The following is an 18,537-nucleotide window of genomic DNA, read 5'->3' as shown; positions in this document are numbered from 1 at the left end:
TAGGAAAGGAATTGTACGTTCTGCCGATTAAGTCACTTGCCATTTTCAATCGATGTTGTCTTTATGCACTAATCTGAATACCGGCAAAGAGGACTAATTTGGGAAACTGTATTTTACAACATCTTTGTATAGCAGTTTGGTAGAGAATGCAATGTTTTCCAAGGCAAGCTACGAGATCTCAAACGGGAAGGGTGAAAATATTAATTAAAAAGTAAATTGTGGGACTTTCCTGGTGGTGCAGTGGTTAAGAAGCCGCCTGCCAGTGCAGGGGACACGGGTTCGAGCCCTGGCCCAGGAAGATCCCACGTGCCGCGGAACAACTAAGCCCGTGCACCACAACTACTGAGCCTGAGCTCTAGAGCCCACGAGCCACAACTACTGAGCCTGCGTGCCACAATTACTGAAGCTTGCGCGCCTACAGCCCGTTCTCCACACAAGAGAAGCCACGACAATGAGAAGCCCGCGCGACGCAACGAAGAGTAGCCCCCGCTCACCGCAACTAGAGAAAGCCCGCGCACAGCAACGAAGACCCAACGCAGCCAATAAATAAATAAATATATTTTTTTAAAAAGTAAATTGTAACTTTGCAACCAAAATAAAGATGATTTAAAAGTTTAAAAACAAAATAAAAATCCCCAGGGATCGTCTCTCCCCCATGCATCTGGGGCAGTGGCCAGCAGAGGGTGGGACAGGTGGAGGAGAGGCAGAAAGACCTAAAGTTCAGACTTGCCCTGGCTTTGACCTCCTGCATCACTGCGGACACCGTGGCTTGTTCATTGTACCTGGGGGGTCAGGTTGCCTCTCAGTTCTGCCCCATCACCAAACCGGGGGTGACCTGAAGCCCAAAGAGGCGCCTCTCTCCTGTCCCCACTTGTGGACATGTCCGTCGACGCCCACCCTCAGCCTGTGCATCCTGTCACACCCCAATGCAGCACCTTCTCAGTGCCGGTCCGCCACTCCCAGACTAGTGGGGGGAGCGGCTGGGTCAAGTGATTGTCACCTGGGAGTGTGACAAGTCCTTTGGCAGATGGGGCCACGGAGCAGAGGAGGCCGCTCACTGCCCGAGCCCAGGGGAGATGGGAGGGCAGGCTTTCTGGAGGTGATGGGGAGGCCCCTCTTCCAGCATCACTTCCCCCAACCACTCACAGCAGGAACTCTGTGACATCAGTGGAAGGGGAAAGAGGGATGGGGGTTCCAGGCTGTGGCCCCAATCTCTGACACAGGGCACATGGCTGGGCTGGGCACGGGGGGCAAGAAGACGACCAAGGTGCCACCCCACCTGATGCCACACCTCACTGGTACCAAGGGTTTCACAGCAGCTGACAGCATCAGACCAACCAGGCTCACCAGCAGATCCCCTGGCAGCACCTCCCAAAGGGCGTAAAATTGAGGAAACCTCAGGCACAGACCCCGCCATGTCTGAGCGGCCCCCCTAAATCATGTCACGAAAGCAACCTGGAGCGACAAGGCCATCACTGTTTCTTCTGTCCCCAACCCCGGGGAGCGCTGTCACCTACCCACACCCACCACGCGCTTACTGTTCACTCAACGCCCGTCCTTAAGAGCCCGTAGTTGCTCTTAAGAGAGAAGTGGGGCTTCGGGCGAGTCTGGAATCTTCTCCCTCAGATCCTTTCCCTCTCTGAGAAGAAACTTCAGCAGGGCACAGTTTTCATCTCTGGTCCCTGTTAATCTGACTAGATGCGATCCACAGAGACAAAATTCCTTGTCCTTCCAAAACCTGGGGCATTAAAATGCCCTCCATGTACATGAACTGCTGAGATATGAGATGGTGGTTGGTTACCTCTCTGTTTGGTTTTATTTTAATACCCTCATTTGGAAAAATAAAGAGTTGACGCAAGGCTCACGCCCCATCCGCTCCACGGCACTGCCTAAAGCTGCAGCAAAAAGTTGGGGGGGTCCCCGTGGGGTCCAGGACCCGCATGGCTGGGAAGCCTGAGATGCAAGGAGACGCCAACAGGAAATTCCAACCCAACAGAACCACGCAAGACTCCCAGCCCCTGCGGGGCCCCCCACCTCACGAGCCTGGGGAGCCAGCAGATGCCCCTCTTAGGACCCTTCCATGTGCCAGGCTCTGAGCTTGGGGCGAGGGATCCAGAGTCACGACCCCGTTCTCAGGGAGACGACAAGCAACTGTCACCTGGTGTGTCCCAGTGCTTTTGCACCATTCTGTACGACTGGGATGAGGACAGACCCATCTCCCCTCCTCAAGGCCCCGAGACCTCCCCAGGACGAAGCAGGGCGTGCTGAGTCTGCTCTTATGGCTCCAGGCCCTGTCCTCAGCACAAGAACGGCTGGCGCCCTCACACCCCCCGACACCAGCACCCGGCACAGAGAGACGGGGTCTCGGATAGAGCACCAGCTAAAAGGAGGCAGCAGGAGACAAGGACCAGAAGGCACATCTCTGGGAAGGCGAGAAGAAGCAGCTTCTACACTGCTCCCTCCAGGCAGCTCACAGTGACCTCCTGGATCAAGCCCAGTGGACGTGTGGGCCGTCCTCCCCCTGCCCGCATCTCTACAGCATCCCCCACTGCAGGACCCAACTCCCCTGGTTCTCCTCTCACATCTCAGACCATGTATGCACACCTGTCAAGTGTCCTCTGCACCCGGCTTTTGGAAACTGAAGCTCTGCCAGGCTGGGTGGTCCCGGGTCCCTCCTCTCCTCCAGCTAGCTCGTTCACACCCACAGCAGTACAAAGGTCCTTTCCTCCAGGAAGTCCTCCCTAACTGCACCCCCCAACACACACATGTGCACACACGTGAACATGGGGCAGACATGTTTCCTTTCTTTTGTGGTTTCTTTGCTCCCTGAACTTCCCAGCAATTAGTACAAGTAATTAACCAAGGGTGTACTTGTGCCACGAGGGCTGGACAGGAGTCTCATTCTGCACCCTGCCCCACAGCCGGTCCAGAGCCAGCACACAGTAAATGTCCGTGAAGGAATGAATGGACGAATGATCTCATGTGATCCTAGCAACTCTATGGCACAGGGGACGGGAAGAGAGGAAGCAATTTGCCCGAGGCCATGGGACAAACACAGAGGCGGCCCGAAGGAGACAGTGGCTTCCCCCTGAAGCTGGACTTAAAAAACTGGAGACTTTTCAGTTAGAAAAGTGAGGCGGTTAGCTCAGTGTCCTGCTTAAGAATACGATGTGAGAGCCAAGCTGCCTGTGTTCGAATCCTGGGGCTGCCACTTAGCAGCTGTGTGTCCACAGGCGCGCTGCCTGGCCTCTCTGTGCCTGGGTGGGGTGGGTCTCACACCAACGATGGAAAATGGGGATAACGACACGCGTGGCGCAATGGGTTTCAGGGAGCCGTCTTACGTCAAAACGAGTGGCGCACGTAGGTAACAAAACTTCCAGCACATCTCACTCCAGCAGGCAGCACAATCCAAAAGGAAAAATAGGTTCAAGAAAAATACTGGCTCAAAAAAAAAAAAAAGAAAGAAAGAAAGAAAAATACTAGCTCAGCCCATTAGCATAAAAACACTGATAGCTAGCATCTAAAAACCCGTCCTGGCCGCGTCCCAGCTACCACCCACGGCTCTGGGGAACCCCCTGAGGGGATGCCACTTAGCCGCTCTTCTTCCTCAAACTGCCTGGGAGGGCTCAGTGCCGTGGCCCCTTGTCCTCTCCCCCCACTGCGCCCACCTCCCTGGGTGGCCTCATCCAGCCTCCCCTATCGGCCGAGACTCCCACACTTCTGTCTGCAGCCTGGTCTCGCCCATGAGCCCAGGCTCCACCCGGACGTCTAACAGGAAACTTAAGGTTTCCACACAGGACTCTGATCCCCTCCCCTGTCCAGCTTCTCCGCCTCAGCCATTAGCAGTCACCATGCATCCAGAGGCTAGAGCCAAAATAACTGGGCCAGCTTGAATTATTCCATCTCCCTCCCCCTCCACATCCAAGCCCTCAGCGAGTCCTGTCCACTCTACCTCCCAAACGCCCTAGATCTGTCCACTTCCCTCTGGCCCGCAGATCCCGCCCCCCCCGCCCCCCCCCGCCCAGGGCATCTTTGGCCCTGGGCCCTGCAGGAGCCTCCCCCCAGCTTATTCCACCTCCATTCTGGTCTCCCTATAACGCATTCACCAGGCAGCACAGAGGGACTTCTAGAAGTGTGAGTCAAGGAATGTCACCCCCCTGCTGACCCTCCAGCGCCTTCCCCAAGCATCTAGGATAAAATCCAGTCCACACCCTGATTTCTAAGGCCCTGCACGACTGCCTTGCCCCTCCCGCCTTGGCCACCCTCTCGGGCACCCCCCCTTCCCCTCCCTTCACACCAGCTCTCCGGTCCCTCTGGTACACCTGGTCCCACCTGGGGGCCTTCGTGCCGGCTGTCCCCTTCGCCCAGACGCTCTTCCCCAGGTCTTTTCAGAGTCGGCTTCTCGCCACTCACATCTGAGCTCAGGTATCACTTGCCCTCACTCGCTCCCTCCCTCCCCCGACACCTACTTGAGAGCCACCCGTGTCCCACTGTCACAGTGTGTTACAGTCACTATGGCACGGGTGCCCCCGATACTTTTTGTTAGTGCATCTGTTTCTGTGTTTACTCTTAGTGTGTGTAGTGGGTTCAACGGGGGCCCCCAGAAAGATATGTCCATGTCCTGACCCCTGGAACCTGTGCATGTGGCCTTATTTGGAATAAGAATCTTTGTAGATGGAATGAAGTCTCTCAAGATGAGATCATCCTGGATTATCCAGGTGAGCCCGGAGTCCCATGAAAGTGTCCTTAGAGATGCACAGAGGGGACGCAGGAGGAAGCCACGTGAAGATGGAGGCAGAGACTGGAGGGAAGCAGCCTCAAGCCAAGGAGTTCTGGGCGCCCCAGAGCCGTGGAGGAAGGGAAACCCTCAGACACCTCGAACCCTTCACTGGGGGAAAAGAGGCTCTGGGCCTCTGGCCTCGGGAAGGAATAACCGGGCGCCCTTGCCCACTGGATCCCCCAGGAAGCCGGGGACAGAGCTGGGCGGGAACCTGGTTTCCAGACTCCTGGCCTCGGCCGTGTCGGCCCAGCGCTCTGACAAGTTTCCTTGGCAAGGCCGGCGGCGGTGTCCCCATGGCTTAAGCAGAAACGGGACTTAAACAACTTCCAGGGCTGCTCTCTTCAGAGGCCAGGCCTGCCCTGCTGTGTCCAGGACCCAAGACCAGCCAAGAGTACTCTCCTTTACAGAAGTGTCAGCAAAGGGGCGACTCTCTATCCTGAGGACGGTTCTGGACCGCTCCCAGCATCCCGAGGCCACAGCCAGCCAAGCCCTGCAGCGGGGTGAGCACTACAGGCTCTGGTTCTTTGGGGGGCGCCTAGGCGCCACCCCAGACGGCAGGGAGGAGGCCCTGACTCAGGCCACACCTGAGGGAGAGGTGCGACCAAGCCAGACCCTGGGCTGGATGGCCCAGCCAGCACAGGACAGGCTCATCCACAGATCTGAACCAAGACGGGTGCTGTCGTCTGGGGGGCCACCTCCTGTCAAGCCAGCTGCGAGCCCCTCAAGGGCCCAGACTGTGGCTCCCACTTCTGTGGTCTCCCCCGCCCCCGTCCATTATCCCCCATGGAAAATGCCTGTCCTTTCAAAGGAGCCCCTCGTACACACAGCACTCGTTTCTGGCACTGAAGTGCCCGTCCAGCCGAGTGGTTAGGAGCACGGGGTCCCGAGTCCTCTATTTACTACCACATCGTCCTGAGCAAGGGCTGGTTGCCAGGACTGGATTTTTTTTTTTTTTTTTTTTTGCGGTACGCGGGCCTCTCACTGCTGTGGCCTCTCCCGTTGCGGAGCACAGGCTCTGGACGCACAGGCTCAGCAGCCATGGCTCACGGGCCCAGCCGCTCCGCGGCATGTGGGATCCTCCCGGACTGGGGCATAAACCCGTGTCCCCTGCATCAGCAGGCGGACTCTCAACCACTGCGCCACCAGGGAAGCCCCAGGACTGGATTTTAAACGCCCAAGATGACAGTGTTTTTACGCTAATGGGCTGAGCCAGTATTTTTCTTGAACCTATTCTTCTTTTTGGAGCCTGTCGTCCGCTAGAGTATATGCTCTGGGTCTTAGTTTACATGCCTGTAAAGTGGAAATAACAGTAGTACCTACTTCATGGGGCTGTGGAGAAGGACTAAGTTAGTGACTAAGTGTAAAAAAAAAACAGAGCAGAGAGCGTGTGGGAGTCCGTCAAGCTCTCTCCAATCACTTTCCGGGCTGGGACCAGTCTCCTAACCCTGGTCAAGTGCTGACCCCCAGCAATGGGTGGGTCGGTGTAGGACCCTCCTGTCCCAGCCTCTCGTTATGACCAGCCTGGGGCTTAAAAGCAGTGACCAGTGGAAAGAGTACTGGCCGCAAAGCACAGCCTCTGGTCCAGCCATGCCTGCTTTGAGCTGGATGACTTGGGACAGATGACTTGGCCTCAGCGCCACACCCTCTCAACACTGAGCTCCCCTCCAGGCTGAAGGGTCTCTGACCCCAGGAAAGTTGACATAATGGGTGCGCCGCCCGTTTCGTTATCTGGCCACATTTGAGACCATTACAGGGAAACTGGAACCACATGAAGCCTGCAAAAGCATTATTAATGAAATTGTTATAATTTGATGTTTTGCAAAAGAAAAACCTCTTATTATGTAAAACATACCGGCAAAATACTCCCTATTAGAACAGTTTTCCTGCAAACCTGCTCCACCCACTGTGCCCACTGCTCGGAGCTCCACCTTCAGAGGAAAGGGCGGGGGGAGGTGTGTGCAGGCCGTTGGGGAAGGGGCTGCTGGGGAAGGGGCTGCTGGAAAAGGTGCGAGGCACGGCGGTCTTCCCCAAGCATGAGGAGGGGGCAGAACTCCTAGAAGTCCCACGTTCTCTCTCACCTTCCGGACCTTTGTCCATGCTGTTCTCTCTGCCTGGGACACCCTCCCCACCCTCCTCCCAGCCCTCCTTCTGTTCCTTTACATCCCGGTTTGCATGCTGCTTCCTCCGGGAAGTCTTCCCTGACTCACTCCCAGTTGGAGTTGGTTTGTAATTGTTCGCTTTTCTGGATCTCCCGGGAGATGTGCCCCACGGGCAGAAGGGCCAGGTCTCTCTTCCTCCTTGCCATGTCCCCAAGACCTAGAACAGTGTCTGGCACGGAGCTGGCCCTCAGCAGATATTTCGCGTACAGATGACTGAACGCCTAAGGAGGCCAGCTGAGGCCACTTTGCATGACCTTTACCAACACGGCTTTTGCATTCGACAGCTGCCGCAGGTTCTGCGGCCCTGTTGGGCCTCCTTCCCAGCTCCTGGCTGGGGAAATGCAGTTTTAGTAGTGCAATCTTGGGGAAAAGGATACTGTCTTATCCTACTCTAGGAAGGGGACATCACAAATAACAGATAATAATAATACAGCTACCATGACAGGCGTCGTCCTTTGTTCTCTCCCTCAATCCTCCAGCCAAACTAAAAAGTTGGTCTCTGTTATCCCCATTTTACAAATGAGAAAACCACCAGATAAGCCCGTGGTTCTTTTCTGAGGGATGACAGGCAAAGATGTTTGCAGTCCCACAAACGCTCCTGGCAGCCTGCTGGGTCCCAACAGTGAGTCATGCTCCCCCGCCACCATCAGAGGCGGCAAATGAGCCCAAGTTGGGAGTGGCCTTGGGCAGTGCCAGGAGGGGTCGTGACCCAGAGCTGTGGCTCCGCAGGAGAGGCCCTGGCACTGCACCCTCAGCGCACACTGTCTCACGCTCCAGCAGCCCCATCACCACTGCCACCCAACTGGGAAACTTCTAGGAGCGGCAGCGGTGCCGCCACGTGTTTCCAAGCCAAGTCCTCTCTCCCCTTTGTTCTCCTCCCAGCGATGTTCTCTGTAATCAGTCAGGAAGGCTGCCCGGCTGGAGCCAGAGGCCAAGAAGTCTTGGAGAAAACACAACCGTCTTTCCCAACACCGTCCTTCTCTCTACTCCCGCCCACCCTGGCTCTCAGGAAAACCCAACTGGACAGATGGATACAGGACAGACCGGTGGTTCCAACTCTGCCCCCTGGCACGGAAGTCCAGCCCCCTTCTGCGTTTCCGTGGCCAGGTCACCAAATGGGTTTCAGCAGATTAGCTAAAGGGCTCACCATCGAGGCCTTTTCCACGATCACTTTTAAACTGCATGTTTCCTCTTGGACCCCGCAGCTCCACGGAGGGTGGGGACAGTGTCACCCTCGGCCTTACAAGGCTTCAGGGAACCTTGCAGCTTCTGAGTTTGCAGGCACAGAAAGGAACCAGGCAATTTTCTAACTCTCTCTCCCCAAACCACACTAAACTTGTTGAAACTCCAGAGGGGGACCTCCCAAAAGAGACAAAGGACCACAGCGTTCTCATCAGTGTGCAATTCAGGTTTCCTTTATACACTTCAAGTTAGGACCTTCTCTGTGAAGAAGATGGTTGTAAACCGTCAGTCAGGCTTCAGCCTAGCAAGTCTCGGTGCTCCTTCAAAGCTGGACACTGCCAGGCTGCAGGGGACCCTTCTCAAACAGCTGGCAGAAAAGAACAGCGATGGAGTATCTGGGGACTCGGGCTCAGGAAAGTTCAACTAAGCTTTCTCTCTGCGCCTCAGTTTCCTTGGGTGTAAAATACAGGAGGTTCCGGGGCCCCTTCCATTTCCAACAGGAGTCTTGTGTGGCCCCCAGTCTAAGGCCCCTCTGGGCTTTCACTCCAGCCAGGGGTCACCAGAATTCCCTTCTTTCCCTGCCTGCCTGACCAGCTCCTGCCCAAACGCCATCTCCTCCAGGAAGCCTCCCGCAAGCCCCAGGGCCTGGGATGGCTCTTGCTGCCAATGCTGAGCCCTGCACCTCCCCCTACCCCATGAGATGTCCCCCCCCAGACATGCCCAGGATGGAGCCGATGCCTGGAACAGCCAGAGCTCCGTGAAGGTCTGCTGCAGGGAGCAGCAGAGCCAAGAAACCTCTGCACAGCTCTTCCCCCCGCCCCCCGGCAGCCTCTCCAGGAATCCCTAAATCCTGGCAAAGTATTAGCTGAGACCAGTGACCTTTGACCAGTGACCTTTGACGGAGGAGGCGGGTGGTCCCCAGAGAGTTTAAAAGAAACTCAACTGAGCCAGAGATAAAGAATGTGGGATGCCAAGGGTGGTCGGGGCTCTTATCCGGGCCTGGCCCCAGGAAGGCGGGCCTGGCTAATGACTGATGAGCCACGGGTCAGCAGAGAGGTCAGAGGTCATGGCTGGGAGCTCTGGGCCACGGGTCTGCTGGTGGAGACCCCTGGCAGCCCTCTGCCACCAGGTGGCTGGGTTTGGAGGTGGCCTGTCCCCAGCCACAGCTGAGTCTGGAGCCTGGCAGAACCCCGTGTCTTGGGGTCCTCGGTGTCTCAGGTGGGCAGGCAGGGGTCTCTGCACACAGCCATGGCCCTGAACACCTTCAGCCCACTCCCTTCCTCTCTGCTTTCTTCCCGTCCACCTCCTACTCCATGACTGCTTTTGCCTCTTGGGCAAATTACTGTCCCCACTGCCCAGCAAGCTGGGTACCACAGCACCTGCGCAGGGGTGGAGGTGGGGGCAGTGGGAACAGGTACGCCAGGGGCGCTCCAGGTGCAAGGAGCAGGCACTGGGTGGTGCAAGGTAGGGGGGGGTCCTTGGCAACCACCAGCCAGCCTTCCTCTCCCCCAGCCCGCACCCTGGCCCCAGGGGGTGGGTGGGCGCTAGGGTGGGCAGGGTGGATGCGAGAAGGCCGGCAGCAGGATGTGTCTGCAGGGATCCGTCTTTAAAACAAATCCCCACGTCAGCGAGGTGATCAGGACCGAAGCCAGGAGACGGGTCGGGGTGGGGGCGGGAAGCGTCGCCGGGGCCTAGCGGCAGCGCAGCACACACACCCTGACGACCGCGGAGGGGCGCAGCGCCGGTCGACGCTCCCGGGCGCCGGCAGCTCTAAAAGTCGCACGGGGCGCGGGTCCGGGCGGTCGCGGTGTCGGGGAGTCACTAACGTGGGGGCCGTGGGCTCTGGGCGCTCCCTACCCCCCCGGCGCGCCCCCGCGCCCCTACCTTGGGCCGCCAGCAGCGAGAGGCCGCCGAGCAGCAGCAGCGGCAGCGGGACCCGGCGCGACGGGACGGCGCGCTCCATGGGCGGCGGGCGGACAAAGGCGCGGGGCGCGGGGCGCGGCTCTCGGCTCCGGACGCGGCACGCGGGCAGCGCGGGCTCCAAGCTCCAGCAGAGCCTCCACAGCCAACGCAGGGCCCCGGCCGCGCGGTTCAATTATCCCGCCCCGGAGGAGGGCGCGGCGGAGGCGGGGCCGCGGGGCGCCCGCTCCCCTCCCCCCTCGACCGCTTCCCGCCCGGGACCTCCTGGGCCCTCCCTCCTGGCACCCCAGGCCCGAGGGGCGCGCAGGCCCACGGCCGGGCTGGGAGCAGGGACCCCAGACTTCTCCCTGGTGGGGGCCGGGGAAGGGGGGCGCAGTCGGGCGGGAGGCACTCCCCCCTCACCCCTCACCCCCCCTGCGCCAGTGAAACCCGATCCCCTCCCCACCCATCGGCCGGAGGGGCGGGCTGGGTAGCAAAGGTTAGCTCCGCCCGACTCCGCCAAAAAGGAAGTCAGGCGGCGAGGGGTCCCCAGGGTCGGAGGCGCCTTCTGAGGGTGGTGACCATTCGGGGGGCTCCCTGTGGGACCCGGCCCGCAAGTAATGCCTCGAACCCGCGGTCTGCGGGTTTCGCGCCTTCGCCATCCCTGCGCGCGGGTCGCCCGGGGCTCTGCAGGTCGGTGGCTAACTCCAGGTGTGTCCCGGGCTGCGACCTGGCTCTGCCCTCAGGGCACCGCCAGTGGGACGGGCAGCGGACAGACTCCACCAACATCCCAGCATCCGTGGAGGGTGATGAACCCGGGACACCCAACCGCGGGGAGAAAGAGATTCTTTTTGCCGGAGAGGAAGCAGCCTTTGCGCTGGGCCTGTGTAGGAGTTCATGGCTGCAACCAGTCGGTGGTTACTGAGGATGAATTAGTCCGTTGGGACCATAAATAGATTTATTTAAAAGAAGAAGAAAAACAAAAACAAAACGTGTACGGGTGAAGATGAGGGGCAACGGGATGAGACCCACAGGAACACCATTAGCCAAGTGTAGGGGGCCCCTGACCCAGCAGTCCCACTCTGGGTTTACACCCAGCGGAAAGGCATATACGTGTTGGGCAGTGTGCACCAAGAGACAGAAAGTGCTGTACCAGAGTGTTCACTGCAGCGTAGTTCATAACGGCTTCCAACAAGGAAGGCCCCAACCTCCCCAGCAGCGAAAGGAAAGCCCTGGGCAGTCAGGCTGGAGCACTACACAGCCCTGAAAAGTGAGAGCTCTACAACCCAGGCAGCTACAGGGAGGCTCTCAGACACGTCAGGAGGGTGATGACCCTGGTGATGGGTGAGGGACTGGAGGGGGCGTGAGGCAGCTTTCTCTGGGGCCAGTTAGGATGTTTTTTAAAATCTGTGTATTGGTTTCAAGGTTGGGTTCAGTGTGTGAAATTTTATGAAGCTGCTCACTTACATGAGCCCTTTTCTGAATGAATGATAGATTTAAAAATCAAAAACAACCCCACCCGGGCTGCCAGAGCGCAAGCGCCGCGCTCTAACCCGACCCTCCTCCCCGGGGTTGAAACCTGGGCGCCTCCAGGATGCCGGCTTAGCACTCTCCCCTCATGGACCCTGACACGAAACTCATTGGAAACATGGCACTGTTGCCTATCAGAAGTCAGTTCAAAGGAGCCGCCCCTAGAGAGACAAAAGATACAGATATTGTGACTGAAGCTATCTATTACTTCAAGGCCAATGTCTTCTTCAAAAACTATGCAATTAAGAATGAAGCTGATAGGACCTTGATATATATAACTCTCTACATTTCTGAGTGTCTAAGGAAACTCCAAAAGTGCAATTCTAAAAGCCGAGGTGAGAAAGAAATGTATACACTGGGAATCACTAATTTTCCCATTCCCGGAGAGCCTGGTTTTCCACTTAATGCAATTTACGCCAAACCTGCGAACAAACGGGAAGATGAAGTGATGAGGACCTGCTTACAACAGCTGAGGCAAGAGACTGGACTGAGACTTTGGGAGAAAGTTTTTAACCCTCAGAATGATAAACCCAGCAAGTGGTGGACTTGCTTTTACAACAGCTGAGGCAAGAGACTGGACTGAGACTTTGGGAGAAAGTTTTTAACCCTCAGAATGATAAACCCAGCAAGTGGTGGACTCGCTTTGTGAAGAGACAATTCATGAACAAGAGTCTTTCAGGACCTGGACAGTAAAGGGAGCCTTGGGCAGACACTGTCTCCACAGCTGTGGGCAGCATTTACAGCAAGATGTACACAGTTCTTTGCCTTTATTTCGTCAAGTTTTATACAGAGGAGAGAAGAGAGTGTGTCTTTACTTGAAGAGCTCTTTATCAAGAATTTGGGCTGTGGGGTGGGGAAGAATGAGTTGTTGATGGTGATTTGAAATTTCTGCAGTATTAAGCTGGTGCTTAATGAGTAATAATAAAGAAATTTTCTAACAACAAAAAAAATCAAAAACAGAAAGACAGGGCTTCCCTGGTAGTGCAGTGGTTAAGAATCCACCTGCCAGTGCAGGGGACACGGGTTCGAGCCCTGGTCCGGGAAGATCCCACATGCCGCGGAGCAACTAAGCCCGTGCACCACAGCTACTGAGCCCGCGAGCCACAACTACTGAGACTGCGCTCTAGAGCCCGTGAGCCACAACTACTGAGCCCGTGTGCCTAGAGCCTGTGAGCCACAACTACTGAGCCTGCGAGCCACCACTACTGGAGCCTGCGTGCCTAGAGCCTGTGCGCCGCAACAAGAGAAGCCACCGCGATGAGAAGCCCGCGCACCGCAGCAAAGAGCAGCCCCTGCTCCACAACCAGAGAAAGCCTGCGCGCAGTGGCCAAGACCCAACACAGCCAGAAAAAAACCCCAACAACAACATAAGGACACAACACTCATCTCCCCACAGGTTACCTCCTAAGTTTGAGGTTTGCAAAGAGCCCAGAAAAGCTCATGAAAGGGGCTCACTTGCTAATGGCCTCCCGGGTTAAGGAGGCTTCCCAGAAACGGGACATGGGACCGGCTCTTGAAAGACGAGCAGTAGAGGGAGAAGGATTTCCTGGGCAGAGGGAGTAGCATCTGCAAAGTGTGGAGGCATCAGAGACCCTGAGCAGCTCAGGAAGATTATCTGGTCCATTTTGACTGGACGATGCGGGTCCCTGAAGCCCACAGATGTGCTATGGTAAAGTCCTGAAGGCAGTTGGATAAAGGGTGAGTGGGGAGCTCTGAGCTGGAGGCAGATTGGAGACTCACTAGTACTTTAATATTAATTTTATGTTCTTAAGCCATGGGAGAACCAGGGTGCCGTGGAAGGAGGTTAGAGAACCAGGGAAAGTGTAGTGTGTGTAGTAGATTATATGCTCTTATGTTATTTCATTAATACAACAGCCCCAGGAGGCTTTGGTACCCCTATTCTGCAGATGAGGAAACCAAGGCTCAGAAAGGTGAGGTCATTGGTCAAATTCTCACGACCAGTGATTGGCAGCTCTGGGATCTGAATCCAGGCCATCTGACTCCCAATCCCGGGCTCATCTGTATCCAGGGTTCTGTTCTTCACCGAACACTATAGCATAAACATTCCTCCTCTTATTAGAAATCTACATTATACATCCAGTGAGTGAATAGTATAAAAGTTGTACACACGTTGAATTAACCACTCTCCTATTATTGGACATTTAGATCATTTCAACGTTGGGGGTTATAAGTCACGCTGCAGTGAAACCTGTGTGCTCTGGGCTCAGCTCCCCGCATGGATACACTAGAAGCGCAGATGCTACACCCAGGAATGGACTAATTCACATGCCCAGAGAGAGACAGGAGCTGAGCCGTGCGTGTCTCCATCTCCTCTCCAGCACGAGTATCTTTGTTTAATCTGGGCTATTTCCACAGTCAAAAGGACGGGTGTCTCGATGTTTCAATATATGTCTTTAATCATCACAGAGGTTGAACATTTTTCATATCTGCATTTCTCTTTCATAACTTTTATTCATTTATTTTTATAGTAGCAGAATTGTTTATTCCAGTGAAAAGCTAGAAAAATGCAATGTCCGACAATAGCTTATTTACGGTATGTACAATTGAATTCACCAATGTCAGTAGTCAGTGATTCAGCAGAATATTGTGCCGTAGTCGAAAGGGCTAAATACAATGCTTGAGTAGAAATAGGATCTTTGCGAACTAATATTATGTAAAAAGAAAAAGGAAAACAAGATTGAGTGTGAGTTTAGATTCACACTGCAGTTATGACTCTGTAAAAGCTATAGTCATGCAGCTAAAGATCAAAAGGGAGCTAAATGAAAGTGGATGTTGTGTTTGACTAGTGATAAGGTTGTTATTTTTAATTTTTATTTTTTAGGATACAATTGAGACAGGGAGGAAACCTGGAGTGATATAACTCCTGCACATAAACTTGACTCTGAGTTTCTTGGCAACCAAAGCAAAAATCAAATTATGATCACTTATGCAGTCCCTGTTTTCTGACCAAAGGAAATGTATCATTTTATCTGGAGAGACAAGTTTCTTTCTGGCACTAAATTCTAATCATTTTCTTTCTGGGTCTTGAGGTAAGAGTCAGGAAACTTGATAAGCTGCACATTTGCTTGTAGTTTGTGGAAGATGGAATGGTCTTCAGAGAGGTTCCACAGGGGGAATTAGGGACAAAAGGAGCCCCCCGCCACCTGGCCCCCAGTCCAGGACAAGATGACACACACCCCTCGGATTCTGCTCCAAGCAGGAAGTCATTCGTTATGTCCCGTTGTGACAGTCCAGCTTTCTCCCATCTCTGAGGAGCAGAACAAATGCTTGCCCTCCTCCACATAACAAATAATTCTCCATTTTGTTTGAAAGATCACTGTTGGCACACGTGGACTGTTTTTCCCCAAGTCAGAAAGCAGATGTCTTTGACGCTGCCCAGGCTCTGGAGGACAGGACCGCTATGTTTTCTCGCATGAGGTGCTGCTACCCACCCGGGTGGTTTTCTCAGGGCAGTGGCTGCCCTGGCCCCTGCCCACCGCTCCAGGCTCATCTTGGCCCTGCACCCCTCACGCCCTGGCGGCAGCCCCCTGGCCTTTGCACGGCTCCTAGGACACCCAAGCTCTTCCCCTCCCTTCCTGCCTCTCCGCTCGGCCAGCCGCCCCGTTCGGTCCTTCGGGTCTCAGGCGAGATGCCACCCCCTTCATGACACTGCTCCCTTCATACTCCTTTCTTTCTTTGTTAAAGTGTTGGTTTTCTCTCCACCCACTAACCCACTAGCTCCCTGAGGGCAAGGACTGTGTCTGCACACCTTGGGTGCTCAATAAATCCTGTCAAGGGACTTCCCTGGCGGGTCCGGTGGTTAAGACCCCGCGCTTCCACTGCAGGGGGCGAGGGAGGGTTCGATCCCTGGCTGGGGAACTAAGATCCTGCATGCCGCAGGGCACAGCTAAAAACAAATCCTGTCTAGTGTGTGAATGCAGAAGCGGCCTTTCCAGCAGCTGGCAGTGCAGCATGGAGAGCAAGCCCGGCTTTGAGTCAGGGCCACGCCCAGCATCCAAACCTCCGCCGAGATGGGCATCCTCCCCCCCACGTGACGGCTGGGGAGCCTGTGGCTCAGGGGCGTGGCAGAGCTGGCGCCCAGTGTGGCCCCAGACGCCGCCCTCTGCCAGCCTGGGAACTGGCCCAGGGCTGCCATCCAAGCACCTCTGCTCCTGAGCCCATTCACCGCCCCCTCTGCGTCCCTGCTCCACTCCACCGGCATCTTTCCTCGTGCGGAAGGTGTTCCTCAGAGGCGCAACCGTGTGACTAGGGGGACGCGTGCAAAAAGTCCCAACCCTTCAAGTGGGTTCCCAAAATGAGAGCTTCCAAATTGTGCCAAGTACACAAGCTGTGGAGAAGCCCTGGGCTCTCCCGGGCCTCCCACAGACGCCTCTCTCCTGACTCTTACGCCTTGAACCTGTGCCCCCCACGCGGCACGGCAGCCCCCATCGTCAGGACCGCCGGTGACCGGGAAGTGACCAGAAGTCCCTGCCTGGGCCCGTCTCATTCGTCCACCTCCCCGCTGACGGCGAACGATGTTGTTCCCATCCGTCCCGCACCTTTGCACGTCTCCGCCTTTGATCCCATTTCACTCTGCACGAACCCTCTTTCACAGCAGGGGGGGCAGGACCATAGCGGAGACTGCCAGCCTCACGTGCACCAGCAGCGGGGCCGGGGTGCACCCCAGCATGTCTGGGTCCTGAGCCCACGCATTCGTCACCAGCCCGCAGTGCCCACCCAGCCGGTGACAGGTGGTTGGTGAGTGAGTGTCCTGGGCTGAATTGAGTCCCCCGCAAAAGTCACAAGTCCTAACCCCCAGTTCTTCAGAATGTGACTGTATTTGGAGACCGGGCCATTGAAGAGGGGATCACATTAAATGGGGTCATTAGAGTGGTCCCCCATCCAGTAGGACTGGGGTCCTTAGAAGAAAAGGAGGTGAGGACACAGACACACACGGAGGAAAGACCATGTGAGGACACGGGGTGAGGAGAGCCGTCTACACGCCAAAGAGAGAAACCTCAGGAGGGACCAGCTCTACCAACACCTGGATCTCGAACTTCTGTCTTCCAGAACTGTGAGGAAATACCTTTCTATCGTTTCCGTCCCCCGGTCTGTGGTACTTTGTTATGCAGCACTGCAGACTGATACAGTTAGAGAGGGGTTCGGAAGAGGTATTCCGTGTCTGTGGTCAGGGACTCTGTAAATAGGCGTTGGGACCAGGGAAGGAAGCAGGTGGGGGAGCAACGAGGTCCGAGGGACTCTTATGACGTCAGCTGTCCTGGAACTCTCCGCGAATCAGAAGAAGGATTATCAGGGCAAATTCAAATAAAAAATCGCCATCGTTGAATTTTCTGTGAAAAGATAGTTCTCGAGGAGCTGTACTCTGCTTTGGAGACTATATAAAACTGCTGCCTCACACAAACGAAAGCCCAGAAAACGGAAAAGCCCGCGATGCGAGCCTGACGTGGGGGGTAGGGGCATGGTACGCGGCTGTCCTAAGAGCAGGGAAGTGGAAATGGGAAAGGTGATAGTTATAAAGATTAAAACCATTGGAGCTCCTGTGGTCAAAGAAGAAAAGAAGGGAGGAGGAGAAGCCATTCCAAGGCTGAAGCACATGTAATTTTGTTTTGACAAAATGAAACTCTAACTGCTGAGGTTCTGGAAAAACGCTCTCCGGATGCCCTGGGGGCAGCAGTGGAGGCTGGGAAGACTTGAGCTTGGGTTTTTGCTTGTTTCAGGGCAGATTTGCATTTCTTTTGTTGTTGGCCGCAGACAAAAGAATGACGATCTTGAAATTTCCTGCTAGTCCAGAAAAGTGAATGGGATTATAATAGGCATCTATCCATTTTCCACCTTTGTTTGAGAAATTCCCCACTTTAGAGCTTCACGGGGAGGCACTGCTTCCTTCCCGCTGCAGAAACTAAACCCTCACGTCCCCACACCAGCCTCCCTTAAAGCTAGGGTGCTGGCCTGTGACCAAGGCGAGCCAATCTCATGGAACTGCCCCAGATTTTGTACAGGCAGCTGGTGGTGGAAGGAAGCAAGGTTGGTGGCGAATCCACTGTGTTAGCAGTTAAAAGCAGCAGCAGCAAGAACATGGAGTTTCTGGGGTCAGTGCTGGAAGCAGAGCAAGCCGTGGCGGCCGGCGCTGAGTGGCACGGTGGTAGCTGGCTGTGACATCACCTGACCGGTTTTGTGCCCTGAATTTGGCTGTAGCCCTGGCTTTACTCCAAGTGTCCCCGGTCTAGCCCAGGTTTAGGCTTGGTCTGCAGTATTTCTGATAATTCTACAAGCTACCCAATACCATTTCGATAAATTTCTTTCTATTGACTTCAACCAGAGTTGGTTTCCACAGCTTGCGACTAACAGTCCTGATTGCTACAGGGATTGTTACAGAATTAGTGGAGGACAGTCCCCTGAGGATGGTGGATGCTGAACAGGGGCCCTAATTTGATTGCATCTGGATGTAACATCTGGACATGATGTTGGTTGCCTCTGGGTGGGGGAAAGTTAATAACTTTGTAGTGGAATGCGAGACAGTTGGGTTGAGTTAAGCAAAAACAAGTTTGTATGTAGAGAGCAAGGCGGTGTGGGTGTATTGAGTAGCCAAGGGGTGGAACGTGGTAGGCACCTTTGAGAAATGCAGCCCAGCCCATGACTCCCTCTTCTTTGAGAGCTGCAACTATTTTTTTAATATAGACTTTACTATTTTAACCTTTTTTTTTTTACTTTTTTTTGGCCACGCTGCACAACTTGTGGTATCTCAGATTGAACCCAGGCCGCAGCAGTGAAAGCACTGAATCCTAACCACTAGACCACCAAGGAACTCCCTGAGAGCTGCAGCTTTTATTAAAATTTTGCAGTTTTTTTTTTTTAAAGTGCAGATCTTACATCTTAATTCTTTAGTTCTGAGCACTTTTTAATTTTTATTGTCATTCTGAATGGAATATTTTTCCCATCACGTTTTCTAATTTGTTACTGCTGATG

General features: G+C 55.0%; 1 protein-coding gene and 1 pseudogene across 3 annotated transcripts in view; one reads left to right on the top strand and one right to left on the bottom strand.

Annotated features, from left to right (window-relative positions):
- FBLN1 (fibulin 1) overlaps nucleotides 1-10,168 on the bottom strand; it is a 78,973-nt gene extending 68,805 nt beyond the window's left edge. For all 3 annotated transcript variants that reach the window (XR_009521269.1, XM_060025815.1, XM_060025817.1), the window contains exon 1: nucleotides 10,006-10,168. Coding sequence is in view for 2 of the 3 variants with exons in the window: in XM_060025815.1 (XP_059881798.1) it covers nucleotides 10,006-10,084 (79 nt within the window). In the remaining variant the exon portion in view is untranslated. The remainder of the gene's footprint in view (nucleotides 1-10,005) is intronic.
- Nucleotides 10,169-11,614: 1,446 nt separating this feature from the next.
- Nucleotides 11,615-12,337, top strand: LOC132433375 (actin-related protein 2/3 complex subunit 3-like; annotated as a pseudogene).
- Nucleotides 12,338-18,537: the final 6,200 nt, after the last annotated feature.

The sequence above is a fragment of the Delphinus delphis genome, chromosome 11, assembly GCF_949987515.2.
Source record: "Delphinus delphis chromosome 11, mDelDel1.2, whole genome shotgun sequence".
Taxonomy (NCBI): Eukaryota; Metazoa; Chordata; class Mammalia; order Artiodactyla; family Delphinidae; genus Delphinus; species Delphinus delphis.
This window is presented reverse-complemented; position numbering and strand designations above follow the sequence as displayed.